At 49.8% G+C, this 18,802-nt stretch overlaps 1 protein-coding gene across 1 annotated transcript; it reads right to left on the reverse strand.

Annotated features, from left to right (window-relative positions):
- Nucleotides 1-4,002: 4,002 nt before the first annotated feature.
- On the reverse strand, nucleotides 4,003-10,788 carry LOC142596339 (uncharacterized). The gene is made up of 5 exons (XM_075725483.1): nucleotides 10,611-10,788; nucleotides 8,619-8,807; nucleotides 5,819-5,954; nucleotides 4,581-4,760; nucleotides 4,003-4,252 (listed from the first exon to the last, which is right to left on the reverse strand). Exons 1-5 carry the CDS (start codon nucleotides 10,786-10,788, stop codon nucleotides 4,003-4,005), a joined length of 933 nt encoding a protein of 310 aa, XP_075581598.1.
- Nucleotides 10,789-18,802: the final 8,014 nt, after the last annotated feature.

The following is an 18,802-nucleotide window of genomic DNA, read 5'->3' on the forward strand; positions in this document are numbered from 1 at the left end:
TTAGGGAAAATGCAGTTTTCTTGTGGGGGGTGGTTTGGTTTGGGTTTTGTGGTGGTGGTGGGTTTCCTTGATTTTGTGTGTTTGTTCTGGTTTGGTTTGGGTTTTTTACAGCTCTGTAGAGCTGGCTATGCTGCTGTGGAGATTTTTGGCTTGAACACCTTCCCCCCCCCCCCCTTTCTTCTTGGTGGAAGAGGGGTCATGCACCAATTTCTTCCCTCACCCTTGTAAGGGAGCTTAGAAAAATACACTTGAAAAGGTAGAACAGTTACCTGGGTGTCTCCTCTTCGTCCCTCTCCTCAGGATGCATAGGAGTTGCCTTAAGTTGCAAAGGAGCTTAGATTTGGTGTTGGTCCCCACCATATGTGAATCCACTGAGTGGGATTGTATTGCCTGGGACTCATCCCCTCTGGGAAAAGCTGTAATGCTGGAATAAAAACTGTTACTGCTCAGAACTGAGGTGTGCTGAGAAACACAGAGTGAGAGGTAGCACAGTGCTTGAAGGGTTAGGGGACTGGAGTTGCCACCAGCCCTGCTTGAAGGGGTTGTAGGTACTCCTGACTTCTTGAGGGGAGTGAACTCTCCTCCAGTCTAGCTGCTAGTGACGTGAATTCTCAGCACACAGAAAGCGAATAGTGTCAAGTGCTGTTTGCTATGAATGCATGTCTCAAGAGTAGCTGTTGCTTTACATCTTCCAGCAATATATGGCTAGCTATAGAAGTGCTTTCCACTTCACTCATTTATTCTCATGTGTTCGTGCTGAATGTGGATGTAGTAACTGTAAGAACTTGTGCTCCTTCCTCTTCTCCTGAATCCCAGCATCTCTTTTTCCCTACTTTTGGACATTCCACTGATGGGAAGCAGCTCTCAGGTCCTCTTCTGTCTACCGCTGTGACAAAGCTCCTAAAGCGGAAAAATGTGAAGTATCGTCATAGCTCTGGGTCACAGTGTAAGAAATGGTGTAGCCTCAGTATGCTCTGATCTACATGTGAGAGCACTGTATATGAGCAAGATCTTCATCTTCCCTTCTTTCTGGGGTTTGCCTTTGCCCTCGGCTTACCACTGTTATGTTTATGTGGCAAAGTGAAGGCTCCTGAGATGGAAATGGCCGAATGAAGTTCTTGCCATACAAGTACAGGGAGCTAGAGCGACTTGGGATGCAGGAGCCTGAACTGCTGCATGCTGGAGGTTTGAGGCAAATTGAGTGATCCTGGCAGCAACAGATTTGTTACTGGCTTTGATGAAAAGCACTGGTTTAGAGTGGTCTGATGCGGCGATAACTAGGTGTGGAAGTCATTTGAACAGAGGTGGTGTCACTGCGGAGGAAAAGAGTATAGAAACGTCCTTGTTAATCTGTAGGCAATGGGAGAGTGATCTGCCTGACCTGCGGTGGTCATGAGGAGCCCATCTGGATGAGGTGGAGTCCTTCAGTGGGATACGGCCATCGCATGGTTACTGTTGCTTTCTCCTCTGAAACCTTGCTAGATTACTGTTTCTTTCCCCCAGTCCTCAGACTTAGAAATCTGGCAAATCCCCAAGGAAACTTTTCAGTTTTGTCAAGTAAATATCTTTTTAAATATCAGTTGTATAAAACGCTTGTTTCAAGTTGACATTTTTCTCTGTATGAGAAAGTACTGTGTCAGTTTTTAATTGAAAATGCTAACTTTTTGTTATGACACTTCAAAATCAGCATCTTTCTGGACATGTTTGGCAAAAGATTTTTATATCTAAAATGTGTGTCACTTCAGTTTGCAGTGAAAGCAGGTGTCAATCTCTAATCGTATGTAGCAAAAAAATCCCATTTTTGGTTTTAAAGCCTTGGTTGCATCCAAGGAGCCCAGTGTCTCAAATGTATTTTTTTGCACAAAAATCTCCTTGGAGAGAGGGGAAATTGTAGTGAGGGGTTGTTTTTTCCTTAAATCACGACAGGGGAAAGGAACAGAGAAGGAACAGATACGAAAAATTTCATTCCTGTCCTCATGTTTCCCTTCTGTTTTTTCCTTGTTTCTTCTCTTAACAAGGTAACGCCTTCCTACATGAACAAGAAATTGGCCAGTGCTATTCCCAGGGCAGATCCTGGGCTGAATCCCCGGCCATGAAACCTATTTCAGTGAGATAGAAGTGAAAGTGTAGTCCGTGGGTATGGCACCGATGTACTTGAGAGCCCAAAGCTCCCATAGCACTGTGTCCGAATTCACTGCTGGCGTGTCTGCACGCAGAGCGCCTTTTTCCGCAGGTACTCCGGGTGGTCTCTCGAGCATCCGGGAGGGGACTGAAGAGCAGGTTGCCTTGAAGCAGGAATATTCCCCTCCCTGTGTGTTAGACTTGGCTGGAAAAAGAGGGAGGAGAAAAAGGTAAGGTTAGGACGTGAGCTGAAGGGAAATGCAGAGCAGGTCCTGTTTTTCCGGTCCTTTCTACAGCTTTGGTTGTCTTAAGAGAATGGAAGTTTTTTTTTCCTTCTCATGGTGCAGTTGCTGGTAAATGGCCACTGTGGGCATCATTTTTTGCAAGGGATCTGTAAAAGCTTTACCACCTGGCTCCCTCCCCCATCAAAAGCCAGCTCCCAAACCAGACTTCCCATAGCTTGGTGATGTGAAAAGATGACACAGGAGGTGGAATGGGGAGAGATTCCTTTATTGTTGTTAGAAAAAGAAAAAACAGTGTCCCCAGCCCTCTTTCCAGGGAGAAGCGGCAGTGGTTCCCAGACATCCACTAGTAGGTCTTGCCTTATCACAAAATGTGCTACCTTGCATCTTTTATGGCTTCTTTCCTTGAACTATGATGCAAATATTGACAGAAATGAAGTCAGCGGACTAAAACTCCTAGCCTTTGTAGCAGAGGCTTGTCTGAGTATCGCAGTTTGCATCCTTGAGCACTGTATGATAGGTGATGCTGGGGGTTCACGTCCTGGGCGCTTGTTCTTATTCCCTGCCCCACGTATGCGGCAGCTCTCGGGGCTGCCAGCACCTCTTCCGACTAATGCTGTAATGCCTCCCGAGATACAAACAGCATCGCTGTGCGCACATGGTGCCACGTTACTCAACGAGCCCCGTGTGCCCAGACTGCGTCGGGCGTGCTACACATGCACGGGTCTGTCCTGCAGTGCGAACAGGGGACCGAGGCGTCCTGAAGCTCTTGGCCAGGCTCTGCATACGCTGCCTGGAATGCACCCCTGTATTTCTACTCAGGAAATTCTGGACAGAAATATGGGTGTCATTGCTTTCTGAAGGCAAATGATGGCACTTAGGCTAGCTCTTTATGTGCTGCTGTAGGTCCTGATAGACCTGATGTGAATTTCTAATGCAGGAGAGAAGGGATGAAAAGCCCCAAGGTTTTTTGGTGTGGGTTTTTTGGGTTTGTTTTTTTCTTTTTCAGATGTGATAGGTCCTTTGTATTAAAGATAAATTCCTCTTGACTTGTTTTCCTCTTGGCTGGCTATCTTTGTACACTTGTCGCTGCATCTTGCAAGTCTAAGACTGTGTAGAGATGGGAGGATATGGTGAGTTCTGAACAACAACAGAAAAACCCCTGTAAATCTCAGCCTACATTCAAGTGCAATGAATTGTAAATGCTTCCAATTATCTGATGACATAGATTCCTTGTTCCTGGTAACTGGCTGTCTTCACTTTCAGCCTTTAAAAGAGCCCTAAACAGAAAATCAGACTCTTGTGTTTAAAACCTGAAAGTCTGCACATGCTCAGCCTGTAGGTTAGGCTGGAGCGGCTCAGTCTCTGCTTCATGCGTCTTGCCAAAATGATCAATTAAGAAGCTTGTAACCCAGGAACTCTTGTTTGAAATGTGCACTTCTACACATGGGGGGCGAAATAAAAGGATTATATCAAAAAAGCCTTTCAACATGAAGTGTCAAATTTTCTCCATTTGAAAACCCAGGTGCAGTAATTGGCTCTTGTGAAATTCTTTCCTGAGCTCTGCAGAGTTTCAAGGAATTGACGGTGTTAAAAGAAAAAAGGGGGGAAAAAAAAAGTTGAACGGCAGTTTAAATTTTCAAACTGGCCTCCCAAACTTGTTGAAGAGCTCATGTTCCTCATAGCTTCTGTAGTAGAGGGGGAGCAGGTCCTTAGGGAGGTCGGCACAGCAGGGCATGGCAGGCAGCAGCACGTTGCGGGGCTTGCGGGACGGCTGGCTGGGCAGGGCGGTGGTGGGTGCTGCGCGGGGCTGCAACACCAGCTGGGGCACGACCTGCGCTTCGGGGTGCCAGCTCGGCAGGGGCAGCTTTGGCGGGTGTTCGGGGCTCCTGGTAAAGGCAAGAGGGAGAAGGGGTAGTAAGAGGGGGCTGCAGCACCAAAGGGAGCCTGCAGCCCACCCAGGTGATGCTGAGGCAGGGCCAAGGGATGCCCTGGTCCTCTGGCTCGCCTCCCCCTTGAGAAAGAGCAGGTGCAAGGGTTTTATTGCTGTTAGGTGCTAGGTGGGGAGCGCCTAAGAGGGTGAGGCAGGGGATCGGATGCCCAAGCCATGTGGGCTTTTACATCTGGCTGCTCCTGCCTCCGGGTGGTCTGGGAGGGGCTCTTGCCCCTGCTTGAGGAGCTGGGGAGGACAGTGCCAGTGTGGGGGCTGAGCGGTACCTTTGGAAAGCCAGGTTGTTGCGGCCTGTGAACGCCCCCGGGAACACAGAGCTGGAGAGGGCTGAGAGGTGGTAGTCGCGCCGGTGGTAGTGTTTCAGTCTCCCAAAAGCATTCCTCCCCCTCTCTGGGGTGGAGGGGTCATACTTCCGTCCTCCTCTGCCTTTCCTCCTATGCTGCTGCCTGCAAGGTGGAGAGAGATGCCCACGCAGATGCTTGCTTTGCACTCTGTGGGCTGGCTGTTTTCATTTACACACCCCCCCCGCCCCACATCCCCCCGGAAAGATTGCGTGTTTGTATCCTAAACCCGAGTTGTCACCCAGTGCTTCTGACCCCCTTCCTCCACTCCCCGAGTTTCAGCCCTGCAGAAGAGGGGTGCTGTGAGGCACCAGCCAGCCTGGGGACGAGCAGGCCAGCGGGGAGAGGTATGGCTGGTGCCTGCTCAGAGATTCAGATTTCTCTCTTGCAGGTTTTTTTACTCCTTGTCTTTGTGTGCTCCTGATAATAAGGAATTAGGCTCTCAATTAAAGCTGCATCCCTAGGTAGGCTCCTGCACGGTCCCTGTTGTTGCGATCCCTTGTTCAGGATACCATTGCTGGTAAAACCGGGACGGTAGGCTGGGAAAAAGGGAAGTGCTGCTGCAGAGATGCTGCTCTGTGAGCATGGTCCTGGCCAGTGGTACCTCTGCTCGTGCAGCCCTTGCTCCCCACCGCAGCTTCTCTCCCAGTCCTTCCCAGAGGAGGATGCTCCTCCTTTCCCCACGCTGGGCTGTGGACACGCAGTTGCGCCGAACCTAGCCTCAGAAAAGGGATATTCCCACCGACCACCCTCCGTGTATTGTCTGTTCCCTTCATATGCCGTTAGGGAGAGGTTTTTTTGTAAATCACCAAGCTGACAGCTTCGCACCGTGTTGCGGCTTTTCCCGGCAGGAGCCCTCCCTGCAACCCACCAGCAGCCTCCCCGGCCCCCCCCTTGCAAAGCCCCGTCTTCCTCATCGGGGCCAAACCTACCTTCGGTTTAATTTAAAAAAATTTTTTATGCGCGATCGTGCCACGCTGCCGGTGGTTTCAGATGCGTGAGGGGGGTCGTGCAGCGGGGAGAGGGGGCGCAAACCCGCGCGGCTGCGTGCCTCGGCAGATGGCAGCAGCGGCTCTGCTTCGCCCGCAGCACCCTGGCTGCTCCTCGCACCCCCCCCCCCCAAAAACCACCTCGCCGCCGCCCCCCCCCGCCTCCGTACTCACCCCCCGCGGTTCCTCCTCGCCCTGTCCCGCCAGCAGCAGACGGCGAAGGAGGCGGAGAGGGCCAGGACGACGGCTCCGCTCAGCAGCGAGGCGGCCACCGCGGCGCGGGCGCCGCTGGCCGAGGGCTGCGGGGCGGCTGCGGGGCAGAGCGGGGCGGCCGTCAGGCGGGGCCGGGCCGGCTCCCCCAGCCCAGAGGCTGAAGTTACGCGGCGGGGTCGGGGGTTTTAGGAAGAACCATTGGGGAGTATAAAAAAAAAAAAAAAAAAAGGGTGAACGTGGGTGATGCCGCGCCGGCTCAATTAACAAGGAAGTGAATGGGGGGAAAAAAAGAAAAAAAACCAAATTGTATTAGAAGTTAGTATTTTCTTCAGGTAATTATAGTAAAATAATCTCAGAGGGTGGAAAACGTAACGCGTCGGGTGTGTCTTGCGTGATAGCATGATTTGAGCCCTGAATGAAAAATAGAGAAATGAGGGTAACTTGGGTTTTGGTTTGGTTTTGGTTTTTTTTGTTTGTTTGTTTTGTTTGCTTGGGGTTTTTTGGGGTTTTTTTGTGTGGGGGGGTTTTTTTGGTGTTTTTTTTTTTTACCTGGAACATATATTTCTGCTTAATGGTTCCTAGGGAAAAAAAAAAAGGTGGGGGAAAAAGGCAAAAAGGTGGGGGAAAAAGGCAAAAAGGTGGGGGAAAAAGGCAAAAAGGTGGGGGAAAAAGGCAAAAAGGTGGGGGAAAAAGGCAAAAAGTTGAAAAAAGGGGGAAAAGTTTAAAAAAGGATTAATGAAGCATGAGTATTTGAAAGAAAAAAATAGGCTTGTGGAATTAAAAAAAAAAATAATTGGAAACTTTGGTGGCTGTAATCATAGAATAGTTTGGGTTGGAAGGGGTGTTTAAAGGTCATCTCGTCCAACCCCTCTGCAAATGGGCAGGGACATCTTCAACTAGATCAGGTTGCTCAGAACCGGTCCAACCTGACCTTGAATGTTTCCAGGGATGGGGCATCTACAGCCTCTCTGGGTAACCTGGTCCCGTGTTTCACCACCCTCATTGTAAAAAAATAGCCACTTCCTTCAGAATTTGCTTGGATGGGTGTACAGTCTGTCCAAGTCTGTGATCCCTACCTGCCCTAAGATGGATGCCCAGAAAGAGCAGATGAATTACATCTTGATCAAACTGTAAAGGGAACCTAAATGATGTTTGCATTGTAGAGGTCTACAGTTAGGGACATGGCTCCCATCCCAAGGGCAAAATAATATGAAAGAATTCGCTAAAGTCTGCAAAAATGGTATGTTTAGGTTTTCAAAGTAATAAAACACAGAGATTCAAAAAACCCAACCTTGTCACCCTTGCGAAATGACCAAACTAAGCCTTCTGAAAGTACAGAGGTTTGCTTTTTGTTTCAAAGGGAACAAGTGCCTGCAGATTTTTTCCTTAAAACTGTCTTAAAACCTCTTTGTTTTGGGGAACCCACGGTGTGATTTAAGGTTTGGGATTTTTTTTTTTCTTTTTTTTTTGGTTCACCCAAGTTGTGTCTCCATTAAGCAGTGCACAAACAGCAGCCTCTGTTTAGAAGATAAGGTTTGCTAATGAGCTTTATGACTGTTTGACTACAGGAGTACCTGTCATCTATTGCAACAGAGTTCACTGCTTTTATTTTGCTGTGTTTACTGTTATGAAAGAAAGATATTCGCTGACTGTATATCACCAGGCTTCATGGTTCTGAATTGAGGCAAATTGCTTTATTTTTGTTCTCATTTTTAAGGGGCAAGCTGTCTGGAGTGCTTCTGAGCTGAAGCACCTGCAGGGTTGTCCAGTGGTTGAAGCACTTTGGTTTCTAATTTGACCTTTGTGAGATGCTAGCTTTTTAAAATGGATTTGCTTATCTTGAGCAAGTGAAAGAGAAGTGGCAAAAGTGAATGTGACAGACCTTTTCTGTTTCAAACTTCTTTTTAGCTAGCTATTGCACCACAGGTTTGCCCGCAAACCGTTTCTTGAAAGGGCCCTGGGTCTTTAATTCTCAGCATCCAGCATGAGCAATATAATTCAGGTGTAAGCTATATAGTATTTACAACTTCTGTGGTTTTGCTTGCCACTGCAAAAATATATAACTTTCTTGAGGGCAATTTTCCTGAAATTATTTTACGTATGCACGCAATATGCAGTGCGGGAGAGAAAGCTTTTAAAGCAATAAACTTTGTTCCTTCAACGTTCAGGCATTTGTTCTCGATGAGCTCGTACCACAAAAAAAACGTGAGGGCCATTTGCAACTGGCACATGCTCCGCACGTGCTTTGACAAACAGCACGTGCTGGGTTATTACCGAGTTCAGCTTTCCTCCTGCTGAAAGCTTTTGGCTGTGCCCTGGAGTCCCTGTGCCGGGCACCCGGAGTCAGGTGTCAGCCGGTACCAGGTTTTGACCCCACTTGGTGACTTCTGTACCTGCTACTGGGAGCAAGACAAGGCCTGGTTGTCTTGCCAGGAGAATGCCAGGTGAATTCACCCCTTCGGCAACCCCCCGCCTTACGCAGCTCGTGAAACGCTGCTGCAGGGCCCCCGCTGAAGCATGGTGCTGATGCCCACTGACCAGGTCAAGCTGGACCTCTGCTGTCCCCTTTTTCAGGTGGCTGGGGCACCCCACCTCCTCCTCCTTCTGCCCTTGCTGGCTTGGCCAGAGCGAGGAAACCCCCATGCAAGGGCCAGTGGCTGTGCCTCCCCTCCCGAGGTAGCAATCAGGTGGTGATCACCTGCACCCCATGGACACCCTACAAGTGGGCACAGGGGCTGGGTCACACCGGCGGGCTCCTTACCCTGGCAGTGGGGCGGGGGGTGGCTCCAGGATGAAGTGCTCTCCCGGCGGAGGCAGGAGAGCCTCTCGCTGCCCACCAGCTGGTACCCCTCCTGGCACCAGTACACGAGGACGGAGCCCAAGGAGACGCCCGAGCCTCTGTCCACGTAGTAGTATCCGTAGCGCGGCGGGGGGAGAGCCGTGCATGGCGCTGGGGGAGAAGGGGAGGCATTAAGTGGAGGTGGTGACAAGGTCACCACTGGTGATGCTTTTGAAAAGGCTGCCTGGCCCCTGCGTCACTCCTGTGGGTCCTGCAAGTCTCTGAAATTTTTTTTTGCGTAATCCTAAAGGAGAGACGTAGGGAAGTCGAGTGGCTTTATCTGAAAAATAAGTCTCCTAGTTGCAAACGCTGCAATGTGAGCAGCTGCTGAACAGCAGAAGTGGGACTGGAAAGGTACAGGATGGGGACAGTGTGCAGAGAGCCTTAGGAAGGAAAGGAAGGAATGGAAGAGGGCAGGCATTATTTAATACCCCAATATTCATAGAATCATAGAATCATTCTGGGACAATATTGTTGGCTGGAACTCAAAGCAATAAAAATACTTCTTTATGCTATAGAGAGATACTCTTTGCATCCCAACCTTTAATTTTTTTCCTAATTTGTTACCCACAACTATTCAGAGCTACTCAGTTACACTGCTTAGATCATCCTTTCTGCACTGCACTCTTTGCATCTCTAGTACTTTCCTTGTTCAAGATTGCTAGTACCTGGCGAGAGCCGGGAGTGAGGCAGGCTCCAAAAGGGATGCCAGTCTGACTGTGTGCTTGCAAAAAAAACCTGGATATACTAACACAAGGCCAAGAAAATGTGGATGAGTGGAGTCTTGTGTAACAGGTACCACAGGTACCAATATCCTGAATAAAAGGAAAATACTCTGATCAACTCCTCTTAAGTCAAGTTTAAAACCTGCAGGCAGAAATGTGCTCTATCTATCTTAGGGGGAGCTTTTGAGGGACGTTCCAAGTGCAACAGTAAAGCTAATGCAAGAGAGAGGTTTGGTTTGCCTCTGCTTTTGATGAGATGATGTCGGCTTCTCCTCCAGAGGGGCTGGCAAGAAACAAATCAGGTTGAGTAAGATCAGACTTTCTCCAGGTCCAGCAATACTGTTAACAGGTAGCGGAGATGTCTATATGAGTAAATTCAGCGGTACCAGGGAGGCTGCCTGGATGCCTGGACTGGATCTGTTGTATGGTTAAATTGTGCAGCGCTGGCTAGCACCTTCCTCAACAATCTCTTGCCATGATTTGGAGATAAGGTGGTCCAGGGACTGTTCCCAACAGGCATTTTGGAATCAAAATATAGTTCATAAAGTTTTGGGAAAGTGAAGGGTTCAGTAGTATGGCATGGGCTGCTCTGTGCTGCTGCCCACACATGGAGGTGGGCAGGCTGCCTGCACCGGGCAGGCAGTCACCCCACAGCAGCCCCAGCGCCGTGTCCCACTTGCTGGGGAACAGCACGTGCTCTGCTCTAGGAAGTGGATTAAAAAAAAAAAAAACCCACCCTCAGCATTTGGAGATTATTTGTGCTTTTAAAAAATCTCCATCCTCATTTCTTCCCAAGGGTCCCAGCTCAGCCCTTGGGGATAGGGATGTATTTAGTGCACCCATACACTGGCCAGGGAGCTGGTCCATCAGGATATGCATAGAGGTTAATGTGGAGGCGGATTTTACTCTCAAAAGATGACAGTCAAGCGTTAAATTTCCTCCCTGTGCCTGGCGACTTTGCATCTGATGTGACACATCTCTCCCAGATCACAGAAGCTGCTGTGGCTGTGAGGACCATGCAGAGCCCTGCAGCCCCTATGCGTGCCCTGGGCATGCCTCCGCACCCAGCGGGAGAAGCACCCTCATGCCATCATCAACATGTCCCCGTGCCCTTCACCCTCTGCGCCTGCTCGGTGGGGCCCTGAGCAGCCCCACGGAGGGAGAGGTGGGCAATCGCTCGCTCGAGTACCTGAGATGTTGCTGTGCACATAGGTCCCGTTGGCAACGTCTCTGGGCGGCCCCTTTCTGACGTGTCCTGCCCCAGGCAAGGCGGTCCCGGGCCCAGCAGCATCACTCCAGGCAAAACTCAGGCAGCTCCAGGGCAGCAGGCAAAGGGCGATGCATTTCCCAAACCTTTGTCCTGTCATGGTTTGGGGAAACACAACATCGTCGGGTGCCTGGCTGTCCTGGGTGCCTGGCTGTCCCAAGTGCCTGAGGTTTCCCTTTGCTTCTGAGCAGGAGTCAGCTGGGCTCTTATGGCATTAAGCCTTGAGCAGCAAAGCTAGCAACCGCTCTCCCCCCGGGGCTTGCCTCTCCGCGTCGGCACCAACCCCACATCCCTGCTCCTAGCACTGCCAGCCCTGCTCTGGCCACACGTCTGAGCAGCTCCGAAGCCCCGCAGAGAAACCAGGCATGGGAAAGGGAGTGAGAAGCAGCAAGTGCTTGGCATCCATCTTTTACAGCTCCCTCCTGCAGGGACTGGCTGTCACTATCTCTCTGGGTGCTGGAGTTGCACATCATGCACCCTCCTCCTCCTCCTCTACCTGCTGAAGTCCATGCTCGAGCTCGCTGCTGAAACTCCTGAGCTGCAGACCCTTCCACGCTCATCTATTCCCCCCCTCCAGAGCCCAGGGCTGATTTTCTGCAAACAGCAGTGGAGTGGGGTATGTGCCACAGGAATCAAAAGGGTTTTGTAGCAGCAGCTCTGCCAGATTTGCCGCTGCGGGAACCAGAGAGAAATCTGTTTTCCCTTTTCCCTGAGGTTCCCTCGCTGCGGCATCTTTCTGCCTGTCACTTCAGGCCATGACGTCTTCTGATGTTTTATAGCTGGAAGGGCTGCAGTAGCGACCAGCTCTTGCCTCCTGGGATGTAGGTTGGTCTTATCTGCCCCCACCTGCCTGGCCCCTTGTGCACACCCAGGAAGAGGCGAGGTGTCCTGCATTGCCCAAGCACTCAAGACAGTGAGGTTTTGCTGCAGGCAATGCCTCTGTGCCGAGGCTTTCCCCAGCAGCCAGTACACCAGCTGTGCGACCAGCAGAGCTTTGCAGGCTTTTTTGGATCGTCCCCTGCTGTGGCCGTCTTCTTCCCTCCTTACACCCCCTGGAGCTCCCCTCATTCTGTGGGTCTTCTTTACCCCTCCTGTCCTGCATCCTAGCCTGTTCTGGGGTAATCTGGGACTTACTGCAGGTATAGGGGTGAAAGTCCAGGCCACTATTCATTAATAGCGTTGGCACAAATACAGTGGCCTTGGCAGCTGGGTGTGAGGACATTTGCAAGTGCTCACAGTTTGGCAAGGAGATGCTCTGGCTCTGTGGGCTGGTTTTTGTTCACCTCTCTTTTATATCTGTGGCCTGTAGCTGTAGCCAATGTGCTTGGCTGAGTATGGCTGTCCGACTGGATCTGGGGGGCCAAAATGTTGCCTTGGATGTGTGGGCAGCTCCTGTTTGTAAAACCAAACAGTGGTCTTATGGTCTTTGTGTGATTTACTGCAGTGCATAAAGGGGAAATAAAGATGTCATATGGAATCAAACCCCTATCCCATCCCATCACATCCCATCCAATCCTGGGGGTGCAGGCAAGTGGTTCTGTGGCAAGGAGGGGAGCTGCGGGCCCAGGCAATGGCTGGACCTTGCTTGCAGTCCCTCCCTGGCACTGGGATCCCCTCTCGCTCGCACCCAGCGTGGCTCAGCAATGCCCCATCCCTCCTTGCATTTGCAGAGGTGTCTCGTCACTTCAGTGGGCCTTTGGACCTGGAAACACCTTAATCCTACTCTGTCCATCCATCTGTCTCTCAGACACTCCCTTTTGGCTTTGGCTGTGCTGGTACCTCTCTGGGCTTCTCTCCAAGGGATTTACTTGCTTTCTCAGGAAAACCTGTTTCAACCTCCCATGACTCATAATGATCTCGCTCAAAAACTGCTTTAATTTCTTCTCTTTCCTGGTTAATCCTTCTTAAACTGTGAGCTTTCCTCAGCTCCCATTGGAGAGCAGGCTGAGGAGAGGGTTCCTCCCCAGCTGAGTGAATATTGCTGGTTTCTTGGTTTGGTTTTTTTTTTTTTTTCCCTTTCCTCTTCTGACTGCAGGGATTTTGCTGTTTGTTTGTGCAATGAAGGTAAGCTTTGAGGCAGGCTGGGCAGTGTGAGACCATAATACAGAAAGCAGAGGAGCCGGCCTTGGGGCATTCCTCTGATGCAAACACAGACATCTTCCGGCAGCCCAGAGCTGGGGCGCAGGCAGCCCCATGGGCACTGGGCATGCATCCATCTGGTCGGACGGGACCAACCCTGAACTTGCCCCTGCACTGAGCCTGAGCCCAGTGCTGTGTGTGCCTTCTCTGCCGGGGCTTACGAGCCAGCCCCACTGCTGCCGATGGCTAGGGGATGGTGGGAAGAGCCAAGGGCAGTGCCCTCTGCCCCCTCCCCACTGCCGGATGTGGCCAGATGCTAAACAGCTGGGGACCGAGCATGTGCCCCAAGCGTGGCCTTCAGCGCAGGGCCAGCAGCGGTAAGTCTTGTCACATGTGCCGGGGAATGAATGGGCTCAGCAAAAGCCTGGGGACACAATAACCACGCTTGAGCTTGTGCTCAAAATGCTGAGTAGATGACATGGATTATTCCTTTGCTAATGCTCTTAAGAGCTATTCTTGGGCCCAAGGGAGATAAAGGGGCTTATTATTGCAAAATCAGTATCCTGCTGGGGGCGGATTTCAACGCCATTCCCTGCACCCTGCTTTCTGGGCATTGGGCCGTGCAGGCAGAGGCAAGGGATGACCCTGGGCTCAGGAGAGGAGCGTGTCTGTGCCCCAACTTGGTGAGCCTTTTCCTTGCAGAAGGCAAGAAGGAAGGGGGAGCTAGCAGGGGAGCTCGTGTGGCTGAGGGCCTGCAGCTCTCCCAGCTCCAGGGTCTTGGCTGGGGGCTCCCACCTTCCCAGCAGATCACCTGTGGGTGATCTACGTCAAGGCCTGCTCCTCCACTGCAGCAGCCTGCAAGGCAAAGCTCAGCTGATGGCTTTCAAAGCTGGCTCAAAGGTCTCTCACAGCTGCACACATCCCCCTGCTGCCTGATGGGCATCCCCTTAGAGATAAAGCTTTGCTGAGCCACATTGGGATTTCTCCCTACCTTCTCCTGTGCCTCTTTGAACCTTTTAAATACCCTCTTTGCAAAAGTGCCCCACTCACATCTTCCCGCCTGCATGAGTGTCGCTCTTGCCTGGGCAATTTTCTCCTCCAGCCCCTGCTCTACAGCTTCAAAGCTGGCACCCCAGCTTGGATCGGATGCTGGGGCTCTCCCGTCTCCTGTGCCGTGGCCTTACCAGGCCAGGATGCCCTCGGCCCTGGGGATGGTACATGGCCACCCACCTTGTCCCATCCCTGTGTCCTGCCTCCCCTTGTGCCAGTGCGCCTGGCCAGAGAAAGCAGCATCCCTCTTCCCATGGCACAGGCAGCCAAGCAGAGGTGTGTTGACATCAACAAGGCACCATGACATTTAAGAGATCCCTTCTTTAATCTCCCATAGGTATTTTTTCCATCCTGGCATGGCCCACACCCTCATACCATTCTCCTGGTTTTGGCACAGGTTCTGTCAGCTCTGTAGTTTCTTACTGTGCTGCTTTGACACCAAAAAGCACCAGCTCTAGAGAAGGACAGGCGTTTTTCTTCTTCCTCATGACACAAGGATGTCTGGAGGAAGGTCCCTGGAGGAGCGCAGATAGATGAACTGCAAGGGTAACCAGAAAAGGCTACACAGTGGTCTGCCTCGTGGGGTCTCGATCGCAGCGTGTCCCAGGTTTTGGCCCACGCAAGGGCTGGGCGTGGTGGGCAGGAGCAGCTCTGCATGGAGAAGTACTCATCCCCTGGGACTGACAAGCTCACCTGAGAGTGGTGGTTTCCAGGACCCACACCCAGGGCAGGGTTGTGGTGTGGCTGGATGAACAGCGACAGGAGGAAAGAAGGTGGCACTGGGTCAGGCGAGACTGGCTGGGAGAGCTGGGCAACTGCAGGGGTCTTCCCAGAAAAGAGCCGGGGAAGCTTATGCATTGCACCTGGCTCAGCGGGTGTTGCTGCCTGACTGCAGCCTGCACAATTTCCCTGGGATACTTGCTTTTGCTTACATGGGGAACTGGTGACGGGAGTGTAGATGTGTGCCTCAGTGCCTCAGTTGTCTTAATATGTCAGGTCCTTTGGATGAGAAAAGGCAACTGAGACGTGGGAGGAGGAAAGGTAAGCACACAGGTAATTCTCTGGCTGGGACTCTGCACTCGGTTTCTTGCTGTGCCATAGAGATCCTGGTGCAAAAGCAGAAAGCAATGATCCCTGACTATTTAAGGGAATTTACTTTGGGCATGTTTGTTCCCCTGTTGTGTTTTAATCAAACAGTCTCTCAGGTAAACTTTGTCATATATCCCAAGTACATTGCAGTGCGTTGCACTGGTTGCACTTAAGTGATGAGACTCATTTCTCATGGGAAATAGTGTTTGTGCGCTTCAGCAGGCCAAGGCTAAAAGCACTGGGCTCACCCAGGTCTGTTCAGTGAGCAGTGCAGAACATTTCTGTAGAAGCCAGCCTTCCACTATCGAAGACGTAAGTACTAATTTCAAGTCAGTGACCATGGGTGATCCTATTTGCTTTCTGCAGACAGAAAGACATTGAGGTATTTTGTGACTAAATTACTCACTGCAAGTCAATTGCTTAGCTCTCTTGCTAGTCCATCCTTCATGCAAACCAACCAGGGCTAGCTCTGTGGAAGAACAAACCGTTCTCTCCAGGAAGATGATTCCAGTTTTTTTGGTGCAAGGTCTCCATGTCACGCCTCTTCTGTATCGCACTGCTTTTATCTCATAGCCCTGAGTTCCCTCTAAACCCATTTTTCCCCAGCTCCAGTAGCTGGGGCTCAGTGCCACAGGTTTGTGAGAGCACTGTGGATGAACCTGCCCTCCCAGCGAGGGGCTTCTTGGTGTGACTCACGGAGCCTGCACCTCCCTGGGTAATGCATGGACAGCTGCACACGGAGGGACTCCTCTCACTTGACTTTAGATACCTTCATCTGTGCCGGTCGCTCTTGGTTGTTCCATAGTTTGGGAAAGAAATGGGATTTGTTTTATCTAGCCCATTTGGGACTCCTATTTTAAGATGCAGTGGAAGTTTTAGAGGTGCCCACTGAATGCAAAGGAAGCTCATGTATCAGTGCCTGCGTTGCAGATGGGTAAACTCAGTGGGAGGACTCTGTCACCAAACCTGCCTGTAGTTGCTGGCAGTGGAGGGCGCTGCCAGCACATTCAGATTTGTCGCTACCTAGATTTTTTGGGGATTGCATGTGGCAGGCACTCACCAGATCTGTACCTACCAGTAGGGCCTTACAAGTTGCCACGCTGGTGCCACCCCAGCTGCAGTTCGGTGGAGACTCCTACAGAGTGCAGGAAGCTTCTTGGTCATGGAGGCATAATCAGGGACAGTTCAGGTTTGCATCTCAGGGTAGCATTATAAGTTGATCCATTATGAAACACGCCCTGGGAAAGACTTTGAGTTTCAGGGGGAAATGTAGCGTAAGAGAGAAAATGACCCTGTCAGGAGAGCCAGGATACAGATGGTCCAGGATCTCCTTGTGGGTACAGGAGACTTGGGGTCCAGACGGAAGATTTGAGCTGGGTCTTCCATGTCTCCAAGCTTTTCCTTAATTAGTTGCTTTTAACTGTCAGTTGGCTGCTTCTGCCCCCAGGGGCATAAACCAAGACACCCTTTACTGCCACGAGCAGCTGTCCAGGTAGCTTGACTGATAGCAGGAGATATGCCAAACACACAAGTATAAAGGGAATTCATACTACATTTTCTTTTCTTTTTGTTCCTAACACATCATGAATGAGATGAACAGGTGGCTGCCTGCCCATTCATTCCTAAAAGCCATTCATACAATTGATTAGGCTGTTATTAAGTGATGACATTACTGGTTAAGCGTGCATCTTTGCTAATTGAATAATTCCTTGCTGTGAAAAACCTCACAGTTTAGTAATTTATTGCTAATCCTGTTATATATGCACAAATATACACATGTACATACACATACAACGTACACAGACATTTGCATGCACACAGAGACTTCCTACATGCTTTGCATAATTCCAAGGGTAGGACATTCCAGGTTGGGGCACTTCACATGAACTCCGTAAATTTCTACTTTAACATGTACATTGTGCTATTTCATAACCTTTTTCTAGATTCCAGATTATGGCATTAACCTTTTGTTGGCCAGAGGCTGGTACTATTAAACTCTTCATTCCTAACAGGTCTACTCTGATGTCCAGGCTTTTGGCTAGGTAGGACTTATTTCCTGCATTTTTCATGAAAACCTGCAGTCTCTTGGTACTCTTAAAGTACATTTTTGGCACGTCAGAGTTTTCCACAATGGAAAAATTGTTTTCTGCCCAGCTTTTTTGAGAAAAGGGATTGTTGTTGTTACTGTTGTGTTTTATATTATTATTATTATTATTATTTTGTTCTTCTGATCCTGTTCACTTAATACTCTTTGTGTGGGAAGTTTCATGTGCTAGTCTAGATGACACAGGCATTGTTATGCACCTGCACCTTTGGGTTGTTACACAAGTTTATACAACCAAAGAGAAGAAGAAATCCTGATGACTGAATGCCTAGGTGTCATTTGAAAACAAGGTTATGGCAGGACTGAGGAGTCACTGAACAGGTGCAGGGCTGAAATTAAGAGGTGGAGGACTGTTTTGATGGGAGGTCTCATAAAAGTCTACTGGGAAGACAGACTAGCCCCAGAGGAACATAGTGCTGTAGTTTGGCAAAAAAATTCACAAGGAGAGAGATTGTGAGCCACAGAGAGTGGCTAATTCATGGAGTGGAGTAGGGTTAATGGAGGATATCAGAACGGACAGATTTAGACAGCTGTTTGGAGAACTGTGCTGCATCCATCGAGAAATGCAAGCAGGAATGTACCTTCAAAAAAGGAATGGAAAAATCCAGTGCTCCTTTTCTTAGAGCCTTGCAATGGTGCATCCTCACTGGTACTGCATCCTTACTGGTACTGCTTAATGGACACTCTTGATATACACAAGATGTGCAATGAATTGCAACCATACAGTGCACTGGATAACAAAACATGAGCAAATCTCTAAAACAGGATGGTTTTGTGCTGCTCCCTCTATGCTAGGAATTGGTAGTTGAAGGCGAAAGCATCCAGGGTAGTTTAACCAGGGAACAAGTTCTCGTTTAGAGCTTGCAGAAAAAAGTGGCCTCATGCCAAGATCAGTGGGGCTGGAAATGCACCCCCTGCGGTAAAAATACAGGGAGATCCCTATATAATGGCAGTTCAGAGAGGAGATCTGGCAAAGCCATGAACATCTGGTGGTTTTGATGCCTTAAGATTTGGCTGTCCGGCAGTTCATAGCTTCATTGATGGTGTTTAGGGTGAGGTTGTCTCGCCCTGTAATGCGGTCCTGGTCTGAAGAGAAGGCCTGAGAATACCAAAGCTCTACAGGAGAAATAGGGACCAGAGTTTATTTCTGTTAGGCTGCTTCCTGTGTGGAAACATTAAGAGAAGGGTAACTGTGCTTCGGGCCATCCGGTGATCACCATTCAGCTAGGACCCTTAGCTGAATGGAGATAATCAGATGGCCTGAAGTAGTCCTTTTTCAATCTTACGTCTTTTATACCTCCCTGGTGTCACATTCTCATGATTTGATTATATTGGTTGCGGCCTTTAATAGGTTTCCAGTAAAATCCTCATTCTTTTCATGTTGTAATAGGATTATTGTACAAGACAATGACATTTGTACCTAAGCCAAAATACACAGCAGTTTACATGTGGAATAACTGAAACCATCTAGAAATTCAATTTTCTCAAGATCAGCATAAAGCTTTTCAAACAGGCCCAACCCACATGGGAAAAACAAGTTGCTGTTGAATCAATAACAAAGCAACAAGTTTCAAGGCTGTGCCAGCAAAACAAGGAAATGTCTTTGCCTCTCGGATACCCCCTCACATCCTTACCTATGGAGGAAGTTTTTTCTGCCATCAATTACTGATTCATTCAGTCTGGGGAGGGGCTGCTTTCCAGTTTGGTTTGCATGCCGGTCCTCTAATCAGCTGGAGAAAAGGAGTCACTTATATAAGCCAAGGGAAAGGAACTGCTTCTGCAATACAGCTCA

The sequence above is a fragment of the Pelecanus crispus genome, chromosome 1 (assembly GCF_030463565.1).
Source record: "Pelecanus crispus isolate bPelCri1 chromosome 1, bPelCri1.pri, whole genome shotgun sequence".
NCBI lineage: Eukaryota > Metazoa > Chordata > Aves > Pelecaniformes > Pelecanidae > Pelecanus > Pelecanus crispus.

Coding starts and splice junctions, on each gene's coding strand:
- LOC142596339 (XM_075725483.1), bottom strand. CDS start 10,788: ATGACAGGACAAAGGTTTGGGAAATGCATCGCCCTTTGCCTGCTGCCC. Junction 5,955..8,618: donor CCCCCCGCCCCACTGCCAGG/GTAAGGAGCCCG, acceptor TCTGCCCCGCAG/CCGCCCCGCAGCCCTCGGCC. Junction 4,253..4,580: donor AACAACCTGGCTTTCCAAAG/GTACCGCTCAGC, acceptor TGCCTTTACCAG/GAGCCCCGAACACCCGCCAA.